The 14,971-nt window shown below is 49.4% G+C and overlaps 1 protein-coding gene across 7 annotated transcripts in view; it reads right to left on the bottom strand.

The window, feature by feature from the left end:
- Positions 1-14,971, bottom strand: part of SCAPER (S-phase cyclin A associated protein in the ER) — a 439,677-nt gene that overhangs the window by 221,336 nt on the left and 203,370 nt on the right. For all 7 annotated transcript variants that reach the window (XM_070054635.1, XM_051834595.2, XM_070054632.1 and 4 more), the window contains one exon: positions 14,269-14,405. In XM_070054635.1, coding sequence (XP_069910736.1) covers positions 14,269-14,405 — 137 coding nt within the window. The remainder of the gene's footprint in view (positions 1-14,268; positions 14,406-14,971) is intronic.

Consider the following 14,971-nt stretch of genomic DNA (forward strand, 5'->3'; position numbering starts at 1 on the left):
CACCCTGATTGTGAGTCCCTCATCATCAATATGACTCACAAATATCTGCTTTCATTCTGGGAGCTGTCTTCACTTTCTTGATGACATCTTTTGCAGCACAAAATTTTTTATTTACTACAACTTATATAATTACTGCTTGTCATTTTATAATTTCTGTTCAGTGGTCACCTCTTTTTTCTTTTCCTATAATTTAATCTTTGAATAAATCTATGCTTCTTTACTTCACCTAATTCAGCTGCTCTCAACCAAGAGTTCATGAGCATAACCATGAATAGTGACAATTTTATTCTTATCTTCCAATCCTTACATTTTTCCCCTCAGTTCCACTGAACTGACAATCTCTAGTTTAACACCAAAATAGTGAGATCAGTTCTAAGATTTTGGTTAGTACTCTACCACATTCAGCAAGTTTTCCTCAATGATCTAACTGCAAGTTTTTCTCTTTAATAGATGCACTGCCTTCTCTAAATTCACTGAGAGAACCAGGATTTTTCTACTTCTCATATTAATGTAGAGAATTAATCAGATTCCTTTCCAAATATGCAACCAACCTTGCATTCCAATAAACCCAAAATGGAATTTCCTAATTTCCTTCATACACTAATGACAAAACACTCATTGACGTATTTTAAAAATAGAGGTGTTATTTCACTATGTCCTTGAAAAATATGCTGAGGTTCTAAACCTGTATACAGTATTTAATAGGTAATGAGCACTTTACATTAATTAATCCTCGTAATAAGCCTACGAGTTAGGTAACACTGTACAAATAAGAAAGCTGCAACACCGGGCGGTTGAGAAGCTTGCTCAAGATGCTGCGACATAATGGATTCGATCCTAGTTGATTTAGACTCAGTCAGGGTCTAAGAGAAAACCTTGGACTTGCCTCAGAAAACCAAAAGTACGGCGAAGCCAGAGCTCTTTTACCACAGAGCCCCACTTCATCTGTAGGATGACCAGAACACACTGGCCATTCACCGAGATTCCAACTCTGGGAATCGGTCAGACCTCTCCCCAAACTGTCTAGGGAGATATTTTCCTTAACTAACTATTCTCTCAACAAGAACACGGTGCTGACTACTCCATCCCCTAGAATGGTCTCCACACAAACAACACTGCCACTGGCAGCATCAAGAGGATAAGACAACGATGTCGCATGATGAAACCGGAGAGCTGGGCGAGGCGCGGACAGCGCATTCTGAACCGATCACCACCACCACGTGCCCTGCTTCTTGCATCACCCTGTGCAGATGCAGAACACTAGGTGTCACTGAGGGCGGGTGTCGGACAGCCCCGGAGCCGACTGACCGAGCAGCAGCCACTGAGCCTTCGTCAGGATTCCTACTGCACTTCATTCTTGTCGCCTCAGAAGTACGCAGGATAACGCAAACTCGTCAAACAAAGAAAGCAGCTGAAAACCAAACCCCCCACGGGAGCAAATAAACGCTGGGTGCCTGCTGACGCCCGATGGAGGCCCACACAAGTGCAGTCTACACTCACACGCAAGCGTACACACCCCACACAATTACACTCAGTCCCTCGGTCATGCGTGTTCCTCCAAGCAGTTCCCTTCTACTGTAAATCTGCCACACCTTCCATTTTTACTTCTAATAATGGTTATCTTAAAAGCTTCCTGGTAACGTTTTTTCCACACACTTCAAGGCAGCTTCCTTGTAGATAACAGTTAGCCAGCAGAACAGACTACCTGGCAACCTGCACCAATAGAAAGTTCAACCAACGTGAACTGAAACAGGACTGGAGGTGCAACTGAAACACTGGAGGTGTCCTTACAGTTAGTAACCCGTCCTTTTCCCTCTGCTTTCGGAAAGTGAATCTCGAGTCCACTTAACCTAAAGCTTTAAGGAAAACGAACGATCGTGTTACCTAGAGTAGCAGACACACAGACCATAATACGGGGTCTCCAAGAAGCCAGCCTTTGAGCAAAACACCGAATGGCCTGAGGAGCTGGTCCCAGCGAAGGCTGGGGAGGGTCGGACTCTAGAAATCAAATCAAGTGCAAGCACACGGAGAGATCAATTCATTCAAGGCACACGGGGTAGCAGGACACAGGAGCGCACTTTTTATGGGAACATGCTACTCTACTAAAAAGTTACTGAAAGTCACTGGTCATCCAGACAGCCTTTAATCATCGCCCCACTGTATTCTATAGCTGTCACTTCCTTTCTAAAGTCCTCCTCTCCTCTGATTTGCATTTACTAAGTTATCTATTCTCACCGTTCATTTATTTGAGAGGCAGATGGACCGAGAAAGGGAGCTTCTATCCACAGGTTCATTTCCCAAATGCAAGGACTGTCAAGGGCTGGGCCAGTGCCAGGAGCTGGGAACAGAATTCAAGTCTCCCACATGGGTGGCAGGAACACAACCACTCGCACCATCACACTGTCTGCGAGGGTCTGTGTTAGAAGAAGCTGGACATCAGGAGCTGGAGCCAGGAACTGACCCCAGACCCTCTGCTACGGGACATGGGCATGGCCGTGGCTTCCCTCTTTGCCACCTTTTTACCACGACAATAATGAAGGCTAAACACACGACTCCAGCTTGCAGTCCACACTGAAACTCCCTGACCTCTCGATCTCTAAATCTAAAGTCACTTTCAGCATTCTGTTTACTCACGACGTTCGTTAACAGTACTTTGGACAGCACCATAAATTTATCCTTTATTCTTGTTTATTTTCTCAAATAACCAATATATCAAAAATAATCAAATGCATCATGATTTCTTTCCTCATGTCTTCCACAGTACCATGTAATAACATACAAATTCTTATCACTTTACACCTAGATTGGTAAAATAACCTACTCCTTTCTCATACTTCTTTATTAAGTGTCTAAATTTACCTTTAAAAGCATTCTTTTGGTTGTTTTTTGAAATAAAACCTTTGGTTATAGAGAGGGTGTTGGGAGAGAGATCTTCAATCCACTGTTTCACTCCCAAATGGCAGCAACGGCTGGAGCAGGGTTGTTCTGAAGCCAGGAGCCCGGAGCTCCATCCAGGTCTCCCACGTGGGTGCTGGGGCCCAAGCACTGGGACCATCCTCTGCTGCTTTCCTGGGCACATTAGTGGGGAGCTGGATTGGAAGTGGAGCAGCCGGGACTCCAACCAGTGCCCATATGGGATGCCAGCCTCCGCAAAGTCACAGTGCCAGCCCCAAAACATTCCTTCTGATGAATAAGAATTGTACACGTTTATGGGGGACAGTGCGACACTCCACTACATGTATACAATGCACGCTGATCAACTCAGGCTAATAACAGATCCTTCTCTTTGTCACTATCTTACCATTGGAGCCTGGGTGTTCCTTTCTTGTGTACGTAACAGGGCACTGTGGACCAAGTCCCCTCACTGCGCTGTGTCAGCACCAGGAACTTAGTATACCTCCAACACCACTTTGGTGCTTTGATGCATCATCCAATCACTACTCTGTGATCAGACTGAGTTTTTTAAGCTATCACACACGAGGGAGAATGTGTGGTATTTGTCTCCCTGTGTCTGGCTAACTTCACTTAGTGCAATGTTCTCCAATTCCATCCATTTTGCTGCAAATGACAGGATTTCATCCTTTTTTACTTTTTAGGCTGAATAATATTCCGCTGTGTATGTAGACCATGGTTTTCTTTAGTCACTCATCTGTGGACAGACACCTTGACTGGTTCTGTGTCTTGGTTCCTGTGAATAATGCTGCAATAGACACAGGACAGCAGGTATCTCTCTGAAACAACAACTTCATTTCTTTGGATACATACCCAGTAGTGGGACTGCTGGATCACACAACACTGCTGTTTTAGTTCTTAAGAAATCTACACACTATTTTCCATAGTCACTGTACTCATTCATATTCCCACCAACAGCAAGAACTTCCTGTTCTCCACATTCCCGTCAGCATGTGCTACTTTTTGCCTGCTTCACAGTCGCCTTTCTAACTCGGGAGGTGACGTGTCACTGTGGTGTAGTCTGCATTTTGCTAATTGCCGCTGATATTGAGCATCTTGCCACACCTTTTGGCCATCTGCATTCCTTCATTTGAGAAGCACGTGTTCAGATCCTCTGCACATTTTTTAAACACACTGGTCACTTTTTCTTGTTGACTTCTTTGAGTTCCCCAATATTTGGGGTTTTAATCCTTTTGGATAAACAGTCTCCAGATACTTTCTCCACTCTGCTGCCTGTCCCTCCACCCTGTCGACTGCTTGCTTTGCGGTGCAGAGCGTCTTTGTTTGACATGATCCTACTTGTTTAGTTTGGCTTTTGTCGCCTGTGGCTTTGGGGGTCTTAACCCAATAACTCACATCCTACACCAACATCCTTTAGTGTCTTCCCTATGTTTTCTTTGAGCACTAGCACAGTTTCAGGTCTTACATTTACATCTTTGATCCATATTGATTTCTGGGTATGGTAAGAGGTAATGATCTAAGTTCATTTTCCTATGTAATTACGTCAGGTTCTGACAACACCACTTCTTGTAAAGGCTGTCCTTTCTCCAACATATGTTTCTGGCACCTTCTTCAACAATCATTTGGCGGTAGGTACATGGATTAATTTCTGAGTTCTCCATCCTGTCCCACGGATCTGTGTCCTGGCATACATGCCAGCACTACACTATTTAAACTAACATGCCATGCTTTGTAGTCAGGTATTGTGATGCCTCTTTCCATACTTAATTTAATTTTGCTCAGGATCTGTCTCTGTTCTAGGTCTTCTGTGGTCCCACATGAGTTTAGTATAAAGAACATCACTGGTATTTCGGTAGAGGTTGCATTTGATCTGTAGTCTGCTGAGGGTACTATGGACATCTGAGCAGAAGTGATTCTCCCCATCCATGAACATGGAGTATCATTCCATTTTTATGTCTTTTGTGATTTATTTCATCAATGTTTTATAATTTTCATCATAGAGCTCTTTCATTTCTTTGGTTAAATTTATTCCTAAATGTATTTTGGTAGCTAGGACTACTTTTCCTTTCAGGCAGAATTTAATTTGTAAAGAAACATTGTTTTTCCCATGTCAATTTTGTGCCCTACAAATTTAATGAATTTATCAGTTCTACAGTTTCTGGCAGAGTATTTAGGTTTGTCATCTGCAACTATGTATGTTTTACTTCTTCCTTTAAACTTCAATGTTCGTTACTTCCTTCTCTTTCATTATCACTCGTGCCAAGATTTCCAATATTATATTGAACAAGAGCAAAGAAAGTGGGCATCCTTGTCTTGTTTCAGATCTTAGGCTTTTTTCTCATTCAGTATGACACTGACCGTGGGTTCCTATATACAGTCCTTTCCCCCATATCTAACTTGTTTAGAGCTTTTTTTTCCACCATAAATTATGAAGGGATAGGTAACCTTATCAAATGTTTTTTCTGCGTCTACTGAAATAATCATATGATCCTTGTTCATTCTGCTGATGTGACTGATCACATGTTTGGTTTGTGACTGTTGAGCCATCCCTGACTTATTTATTTGACAGGCAGCGAGATGGAGAAAGCTTTCATCCCCGGATTTCCTGCCCCAGATGACTGCAATGGTACCTGGTTGGGGCCAAGGCCAGGAGGTGGGAACCCAATCCAGGTCTCCCACATGAAAGGCAGGGACCCAGACACTGGAGCCGCCCCCTGCTGCCTCCCAGGGTGTGCGTTGGCAGGAGGCTGCATCAGAAGCAGAGCTGGCACACAAACCCCGGCGTTCTGCCGTGGGACGTGGGTCTGCAACCACCACTGAGACCGCTGGCCCACAGACCCGCTCCTGTATCTTTGTGGTGTGCTGCCAGATTGCTTGCTAGCAGTTGGCTGGGATTTCCTGCATGTTCACAGGAGATATCGGCCTGCAGTCTTTGCCCTGCGTCTGGTTTTGGAATCCCAGTCATGCTGGCCTTGCAGAACGAGTCTGGCCGAGTTCCATCCTTTTCAGGTTTTTGGAATCAGTTTTGCAGACTTCAGCTGGACAGCCATCAGGTCCTGCACTTTTCTCTGATGGAGACTTGTAATTACCGCTTCACTCTCCCTGCATCCAGTCGGGTGTTCAGCTTTTCTGCATCTTACTGATTCAATCGGGGTAAACGTTATACAGCCAGGAATTTATCCATTTCTTCAAGGTTTTCCAAGCTGTTAACCAAGGGCTGGTCTGTGGTATCATTCGTAATGATTCTGTGGTAACACCTGTAATGTCTCCTTTTTCATCTCCAATATGTTTTATTTTTGGTTAGTCTGGCTTTTCAAAAAGACAGCTTTCTGATACCTTTTGATCATCATTTATTTCTATTCGGAAGCTTATTATTTCCAGCCTCCTAATTTTGGGTTGGATTTGCCTTTGCTTTACCGTTATTGAGTTGTATTATGAGTTTACCTGAAATAACTGTAATTTTTAAAAAATACATTTATTGCTACAGACTTTCCTCTTAATACTGCTTTTGCTGTAACCCACAGACTTAGACATGTTGTATTTTCATTTTCATTTGCTTTGGGAAATTTTTATTTCTTTTTTAATTTCTTCAATGATTCCCCTTTGGTCATTATGAAGCATGTTGTTCAGTTTCTGTGTATTTGTCAATTTCCCACCGTTCTTGTTCGTGTCTAGCTGTATCTGTTGCTATTTACATGGTGTGGCTTTGGTTTTCTCAAGACTTATGGAGACCTGATAGAGCCCAACTCAGGGAAACCTGGCAACCGTTCCGCGTGATGCTAGAAGAACGCGCTCTCTTCACACACGGTGGAATGTTCGGTTCATGGCTCAGGCCCATTTGCTCTACAGCGTGGTTCAGCTCTGAAATGTCACTGGTTAACTGGACTGTCTGTCCACTGATGAATGTCGAAGCCCCTCACTACTACTTCAGTTGAACTCTCACTTCAGAGCTAATAATATTTGCTTTACATATTTCGGTGGTGTGATGTTGGGTGCATGTGTGATTACAACTGTTATGTCTCCTTGATGAATTAACCCTTTTATTACTATATATCTGTTACAGTTCTTGATTGCTGGCTTTACTACCCAGGCAGCCAATTCGTCTTTAGAGTAGGGAATTTAACCTGCTTATCTTTAAGGTTTACACTGATAGATTTAGAACAAACTCCTCTCGTTTTGTTATTGCTCACTGATGGTTTTGTATATTCCGTTTCTTTCTGCCTCCCTAGGTGACCGCACAGGCTGAGCAAGGGTGATGCTGCTCGTTTTGCCCTGGGCCTCGAGACGCGGCCAGGGACTTCCTCAGGCCCAGGTAGGGCTGTCGGCGTGCAGCCCTGAGCCGCAGAGGGGAACCCCCCTGCTGACGCACAGGGCCTGTGCACAACAACCCCGCGCTGCCAGATGTAGGCTCTGCTCTGTGTCCTGGGAGGTGCGCTGGGTCTGGGGGCTTCTGGCAGCAACCAGGGCTGTCTACGAGCTCCTCGGACAGACAGGAGTTTAGCAATCACCACGCTCTGGCAGCTCAGGTCTGCGCTGAGTGGGGGCAATGTGGGCTTCTTTCTTAGAGTAAGCAGTTGCTTGGACTGCAGTGAGGTTTCCAGACCGGATGCAGTTTGCGAGGACGGCGGAATCCTGCTGCCTGCCGTCAGGGCTGCTGGTCCGCAGCAGGGGCGGGGGTCCCTGAGCGCTCTGTCTCACCTTCTCCTGACAGTACGGAGACCTCTCGTCCCAGCCTGGGAGCTGGGCAGGAGATGCAGTGCGCTTTGCTCTTCCATGCAGACTTTATGAATCTCTGTGTTGTTTAAGGGCCCCACGCTGGGACCGGATCGGCACTGCGGAATGGTGGGTTAAGCCACCACCTGCAGTGCTAGCATCCCAAGTGGGCGCTGGTTCAACTCCCAGCTGCCCCACTTCCAATCCAGCTCTCTGCTAATGCGCCTGGGAAAGCAGTGGAAGGTGGCCCAAGTGCCTTGGCCCCTGCACCCCTGACTCTTGGCTTCAGCCAGGCTCAACCCTGGCCATTGCGGCCATCTGAGGAGTGAACCAGAGGATGGAAGAACCCTCTTTCTCGCCGACTCTCCCTCCCTCTGTGTCACTCTGCCTTTCAAATAAAAATAAACCTTTTAAAATTAAATAAAACAGGGGCCCCAGCACGTCTTTACTGAAGTTTTCTCAGTCCCCTTCCTGCTCTGGTTCCTCTCTGTGGCAGAGGCGAGTGCCACGGCCGACCAGTCTCGCCCCCTTCTCATCTTCCCAGCACAGCGCAGATGGCACACCTTGCCAAAGCACCAGCGCCCCGATGCTGCTCCCCGGTTATTCGCAGGAGCTAGCTAAGGGGATCCGAGGCTCCCCCTCACTGGACCCTGCTGCGTTCACCTCTGAGGCTGTCGTCTGGACTGTGTGAACGCGGACGCGCAGCCTCGGCTTCTGAGACGTTTGTGACATTTTCTTCACACAGGATACTGCCGCCAGGGGGCAGTCGCGCTCGATCAATCCCAACAGACCCGTTCAGAAAGCGAGGTTAGGAGGCTGCTTTTTCAAATACAAAAATAAACATCAATCCGAAACGATGAACAGATGTTGACAATGGACACGCTGTCCACTGGTTTCCCTGGGCTCTCCCCGGAGAGCACCGACTGGCAGAGCGCCGGCTGGTGGAGCTGCACGCAGCACGGTGGGGGCCAGGCCTGCTGCCCTCACGTGAGACACCACTCCGTCTCCCCTGACGTGCGGCCTGTGCCAAACCATTTGGTACTTAACTCCAGTGCTTGCTGTAGTACCGCCTGATTACCTCTTGTGAGGAAGTTTTTGGTTCACTGCGTGACTTTAGAAAGGCACTGTTCTTCATCAGCCTCTACTGTCCTCATTTGTAAGCTGAGGAGGTAAAAACTCGCTCATTTCTTAACATCGTGTCTGGTTCTAAGACAGCAGGACACTGAATTTCTATAAACAGCAGCTATGGCAGACTGCTATGCATGCGTGAGAACTGCCAGGTTGATTTCTCAGCTAAGCCCAAGTGAAGCCGACTGAACGGGCTGCAGCCCAGGGAAGGGCCCGGGGGACGGGGACTCCTTCCTGGCTGTATCCCTGGGTGAGTTCTTTCTCCCACAGCAGGCCGCAGTTTCTGGCGGATGGCCTGGCCCCGGGTCTGAGAGTCCTTCAGAGGTAACCACACGGGACCAAGCACCTGCCTCGCGTCCTGGTGCCAGCAGACAGCGGCACTGACACCACCGCAGACTGCACGCAGCGCAGTGAGACCCAGCTCGCGTCGGGCCCGGAGGAGAGATCTCTGAAAATGTAACACAATGGGACTCTTCTCACAATTTTTTTATTGGGGAGATAGTTACTTTTCTTATAAAAAGTGCTGCTCAGGTAAACAAGTATTGGATTCATTATTTATAAATGATCTACCTTTTTCCCCCTAATTTCTCACTTTCTAACATGATAAATACAACCCAGACAAGCAGGAGGAATAAACTCGAGGCACTGCAGTCCTCCACGGGGTTCAGCGCGTGAGCTGGCGGCTCGGGCGGTGGCCCCGCGGTCCCCGTCAGTCATCTGCGCCTTTGCTCTCAGGAAGACGACACACAGAACAGTGCACGCTATCTGCATCTTGCTCACAACCATCCTCCCTTTGAGCAGCACCTGAGACGTCAGCCAGCGCTTCGGTTCACGAGCCGTCGGTTTTCCCTGCCGTCATCAATGCTGCCAGCCGTTTTCCCTACCTCAGTCACACCTAAGCCTGCTCCCCCCGAGTTCACCCAACACTTGTTCTGTGTTATTCTGAACACTTAGCCTCTCAGAAAGGTTGTTCATGTGCACAACATATCTCTGCTGATACATTACAAACTGATGGGGTTAGAAATTATACATCCCTAGGGCTGGCGGCGTGGTGCAGTAGGTTAATCCTCTGCCTGTGGCACCAGCATCCCATATGGGCGCTGGTTCTAGTTCTGGCCACTCCTCTTCCAGGCCAGCTCTCTGCTGTGGCCCGGGAGTGCAGTGGAGGATGGCCCAAGTGCTTGGGCCCTGCACCCCATGGGAGACCAGGAGAAGCACCTGGCTCCTGCCATCGGATCAGCGCAGCCATCTAGGGAGTGAACCAACGGAAGGAAGACCTTTCTCTCTGTCTCTCCCTCTCATTGTCTGTAGCTCTACCTCTCAAATAAATAAATAAAATCTTGAAAAAAAAAAGAAATTATAAATCCCTTAAGGTTACCAAGTAAGCAAATACAGAAAAGATGGACGAATGAGTGCTAAAAACGCCTTCAAACTAGATTTGACACTAGGTTTCACCTCAAAGCCCTAAGCCAGAATCCCGTCTTCCCCACTCTCCACTCTGGTCAGTTCAGGTCAGACAGACCCTTTCTGTGTGTTTTGTATCCAAAATAAACATACTAATCAAAGTACTCACTTTAATTTCTCAAGTATTCAGTTACACTTATACATACGGAGAGTCTCTCCCTCCCTCCCTCCCTCCCTCCCCCTCTCCCCCTCCCCCTCCCTCTCTCTGTCCTCCCCCCTCTGTCCTCCCCCCGTCCTCCCCCTCCCCCTCTGTCCTCCCCCTCCCTCTCTCCCCCTTCCCCTCCCCTCCCCCCTCTGTCCTCCCCCTCCCCCCCTCTGCCCTCCCCCTCCCTCTCTCCCCCTTCCCCTCCCCTCCCCCCTCTGTCCTCCCCCTCCCCCTCTGTCCTCCCCCTCCCCCCTCTGTCCTTCCCCTCCCTCTCTCCCCCTTCCCCTCCCCTCCCCCCTCTGTCCTCCCCCTTCCCCTTCCCCCCTCTGCCCTCCCCCTCCCTCTCTCCCCCTTCCCCTCCCCTCCCCCCTCTGTCCTCCCCCTCCCCCTCTGTCCTCCTCCTCCCTCTCTCCCCTCCCCTTCCCCCTCTGTCCTCCCCCTCCCCCTCCCTGTCCTCCCATTTCTTCCCTCCCCCAGGTTCGCTTTCCTGGCTTTGTGCCTGACTGCAGGTTTCTGCTGCTGCAGACCCTGGGAGGCGGCAGTGCTGGTTCAAGTGCTCGGGTTCCTGCTGCCCACGTGGGAGACCTGGAGTGTGTTTGAGGCCCCTGCTTGGGCTCGGCCCAGCCTCACTGTCGCCAGCATGTGGGGAGTGACCCAGTGGCAGGGGCCATTTCTCTCTTTCAAGTGAATGACCAGCGAGACAGAAAGCACAGGAAGAGATGCTCAGTGTCTGTCATCAGTCACCAGGGAAACGCAACTGGGACTACAATGAGAGGCCACTACAGCCCCACCAGGATTAGGCTAACACTTTTAAAATAAGAATACCAAATACTGGCAAGACTGCACGGCGACTGGAACCTGCACAGACTGATGGCAGCATACGACGGCAAAGGTCGGCAATGCCAGCTCCAGGCATTCCCCCCAAACACACGAAGACGTATGTTTACCCAAAGACTCGACGGGCACTTTACAAATATCCGGAACAGAAAACCGCCTGTCAACAGCTGAAGGGACAAACGACGTTACTATAGCCATGTCCACTGCACACACAAAGCAATGAAAAGGTAACAACAGCACGCACACCACAGACGACAGGCGACAGCACCACGGTAACTCAGCCAGCACCCCAGCAAGCGCCAGCCGCGGGGAGCCTGAGTGTCCAGGACAGGCAAACGTAACCAGCGCTGAGACTACAGCTGAGTGAGTGCCAAGGTGCGGTGGGAGAGCGACCGCAAGGAGGCACCAAGGAACCAGGGAGGGGGACATGTTCTCACAGGCTGTGCACTACCTGCTACCCGGACTGTCAGAACTCCAGGACCTCCACAGGTGACAACTCTGTGTTTCACTCAAAGGAGTCATACTTTGGTGGAAGAAACAAAAATCAGACTTTACATCCATCCATCTGGTCAACACAGATAAATATGACTAAAACATCAAAATACTACTGGCAGCAGAGTTACAGATATTTTTTCCTATGGTGATTTTTTTTGGTCAACAGGTATTGCTTACACAACCAATAAGACTCTCACAGACAGCCTCCCTGGGAGCCGCTGTGTGAGCACAGACTGGCAGGTGGTGAGGCAGCTGGCTGCACGGACCCACGAGACACGAGCCCAGGACGATGACGCCTGGACCACAGAGGCCCTGAGGTCCCCGAAGCTGTGTGATATGCTCTGACATTTTGAAGAGCTCACTCTGGCTGGATGTCAGACTCATCAGAGGGCAACCACAGCAACCCAGGAAGGAGAAGACGGACGCCTGGGCTGAGGGGGAAGCTGTTAGGTTAGAGAGACGTCGTCAAATTCTCCACATGTTTTATTCATCTATTTTTATTTGAGAGACAGAGATATAGAGAAAGAGCACCCACCAGCTGGGTTACTCACTCCCCACCACCTGCGACAGCTGCAGTTGGGCCAGGCTGGGCTAAAGCTGGGAGCTGGCAACGCCATCCAGGTCTTCCAATGGATGCTGCCTCCCGGGGCCTGCGTGAGCAGGAAGCTGGGCCAGGAACAAAGCCAGGACTTGAATCCAGGGCCCTCATAGGAGATGTGGGCACCTCAACTGGGTCAAACGCCCATCCCCCAGACATATTTTAAAGCAAAGGAAACAACGCGTGTAGTTAAATGGGACGCGGGGTGTGGCAGGGAAGGGGCCAAGACGATTTCAGGAGCTCTGGCCCCGGCACACGTGGAGTGAGCTGGGCTTGCAGGGGCAGGCGGTCCAGGTCTGTTTGCGACATGCTAAGTGTGAGGACAACTGAAGACATCCAATGGGCAGTCAGCACGTGGAGGGCATGTAAAGCCATGGGATCAGGTGCGCTCCTTAAAGGGACACGCACATAGGGAAGAAAGGAGGGGCGGGCACTGGGCGCAGCAGTTCAGACGCTGGGGGCCTGGTTCCAGGCCCGCCTCTGTTGCTGCTTCGGGGAAGGCGCACTCTGCGAAGCGACAGCTAATGGTCCTTGCCACCCATCGGGGAGACCAGGATTGAGTTCCAGGCTCTTCGGCTTTGGCCTGGACCAGCCACAGTTACTGCAGGAACTGGGGAGTCCATCAGTGGACAGAAGAGCTCTGTGTCTGTCCTGTCTTCTTCTGCCTTTAAAATAAACGAGCACGCTGTGGCGTCCCAGGAAAGCCGCCTCCTGCAGCACAGCGTCCCACGTGGGCACTGGTTTGAGAGCCAGCCGCTTCAATCCAGCTCCCTGCTAATGCGCCTGGGAAAGCAGCAGAGGATGGCCCGAGTGCTTGGGTCCTAGCACCCACGTGGAAGGCCTGGAAGAAGTTCCCGGCTTCAGACCGGCCCAGCTCCGACCGTTGTGGCTATTTTGGGAGTGAACCAGCAGATGGAAGACCTCTGTCTCTGCCCCTCTCCCTCCGTCTCTGTCTCTAACTCTGCCTTTCAAGTAAAACTAATAAATCATTAAAAAAATAAAGAAGAAAAAACCCAAAGAACAGACTCTAATGCAGTCAAGTAGGAGATCAGCAAGTTCTTAGCAGGAACAAGATACGAAGGTAAGAACCCTGAAGTGTGCCATGAAACGATTCTTAGAAACTCGGAGGGGTTCCAAAAGCTACAGCAAGACAGCCTTCCCTGCTCTCCACATACATGAGCGCTCCAAGGTTCTCACGGACTCTGAAGACAAACTGGACGCGCTGGCTGCCCACCGCCTGAACACGGAAACCGCAGCGAGGCACCATGACCCTAGCTCTGTATTTCCCCAGGCCCAGGGGTCAGGCTTCTCCATCTTTGAGGCATTCAGGGATAGTCCGAAAATGTAGTCAGAACACCGCCCCGCAAGCAGCCCAGGATTAGCTACCGAAGAAGACCAGACCCATCAGTGACCGGGCGACCCTGGGGCTCGTGAGGCAAAGACGCGCGACACGGCTGCCTGCTCTCCACGTGTCACTCTGCAGGCTGGTGACAAACTGCAGGTCTGACAACTCACTCGCCATCTGAAGATATTTCTTGAACTTTTTCTTGTTGTGACAGGCAAGCAAATTGATTACACCCAGTCATGGGGTTTGACTGCAGCCAGCAGACTTCTATTTGTTGATTGCTATTGATTTTCTTTGATACTTCATTTAAAAATCAATAGTTGGAAAGAAAAATAGGCTTGGTTTACACATCCTGAAACATACCATTGTGTGCTGGAAGAGGCGCAAGTTTGGCAGGGCTCTGGCGTCCAATTATAGGAAGAGCTCTTACCAGGTGAAACCAAGGGCTTTAGATCGATATGCAGTTTTCTTTCTCAATCAAAGAAAGTGGCTATAAATTAGGCTCATCAGGGTCATTTCCAAGGCTTTCTGGAGGCGAACAACGTTAAACTTGCTTTGCCTTCCTTGGACTTACATTAAAGGGTGCACCGCTAAGGAGCTTGCTTTTGTTGATAAGGATATTTAAAGTACCTCGAGTTCATCCGGGCCTTAATCTTCTTGGCTTTTTTCTTGTTTTTTTGCCTGTCTTCTCCGTCTTTCAGAGGCTCTGCGGGAGCTGCGCTTTCAACCACAATGTCAACCACGTACTTCTTCAGGGAAAGATGCTCCTGCAAGGTAAGCACAGGAAGTGACACGCGTGACGGGGCTGCCGGGGCTACGCTCCGCACACAGCGGCACCAGAAAGCACACCGGTAGTTCTCTCTACGCAGCAGTCGCTTCCACCACGCATTTGGGAACTGTTCCAAGAAACTATGTCACTTGGGACTTCACTAGCTTACCGAACCTTTGCTGCCTACCAACTGTGTTAACTGCTGAGGATACAAGTGTAAGGACACATCCCTTGTCCACAGTACCACACAAATGTAGGAGGAAAGGTGAAATACACACACAAAAGCTGCCACACGAGGGCTGGAGTTGTGGTGCAGAGGGATAAGCCAGGATCTGTGGCACCCACGTCCCTCACCAGAGAGCTGATTTGAGTCCTGGCCACTTGGCTTCTGCCTCAGCTCCCTGTTACCGTGCCCAGGCAAACAGCAGAAGACGGTCCATGCACTTGGGCTCCTGCTACCGACATGGGAGACCCAGACGGAGTTCTTAGCTCCTGGCTTTGGCTTGGCTCCGCCTCAGCTGATACGGCCATATGGGGAATGAACCAGCGGATGTAAGACCTCTG

The sequence above is a fragment of the Oryctolagus cuniculus genome, chromosome 12 (genome assembly GCF_964237555.1).
Source record: "Oryctolagus cuniculus chromosome 12, mOryCun1.1, whole genome shotgun sequence".
Taxonomy (NCBI): domain Eukaryota; kingdom Metazoa; phylum Chordata; class Mammalia; order Lagomorpha; family Leporidae; genus Oryctolagus; species Oryctolagus cuniculus.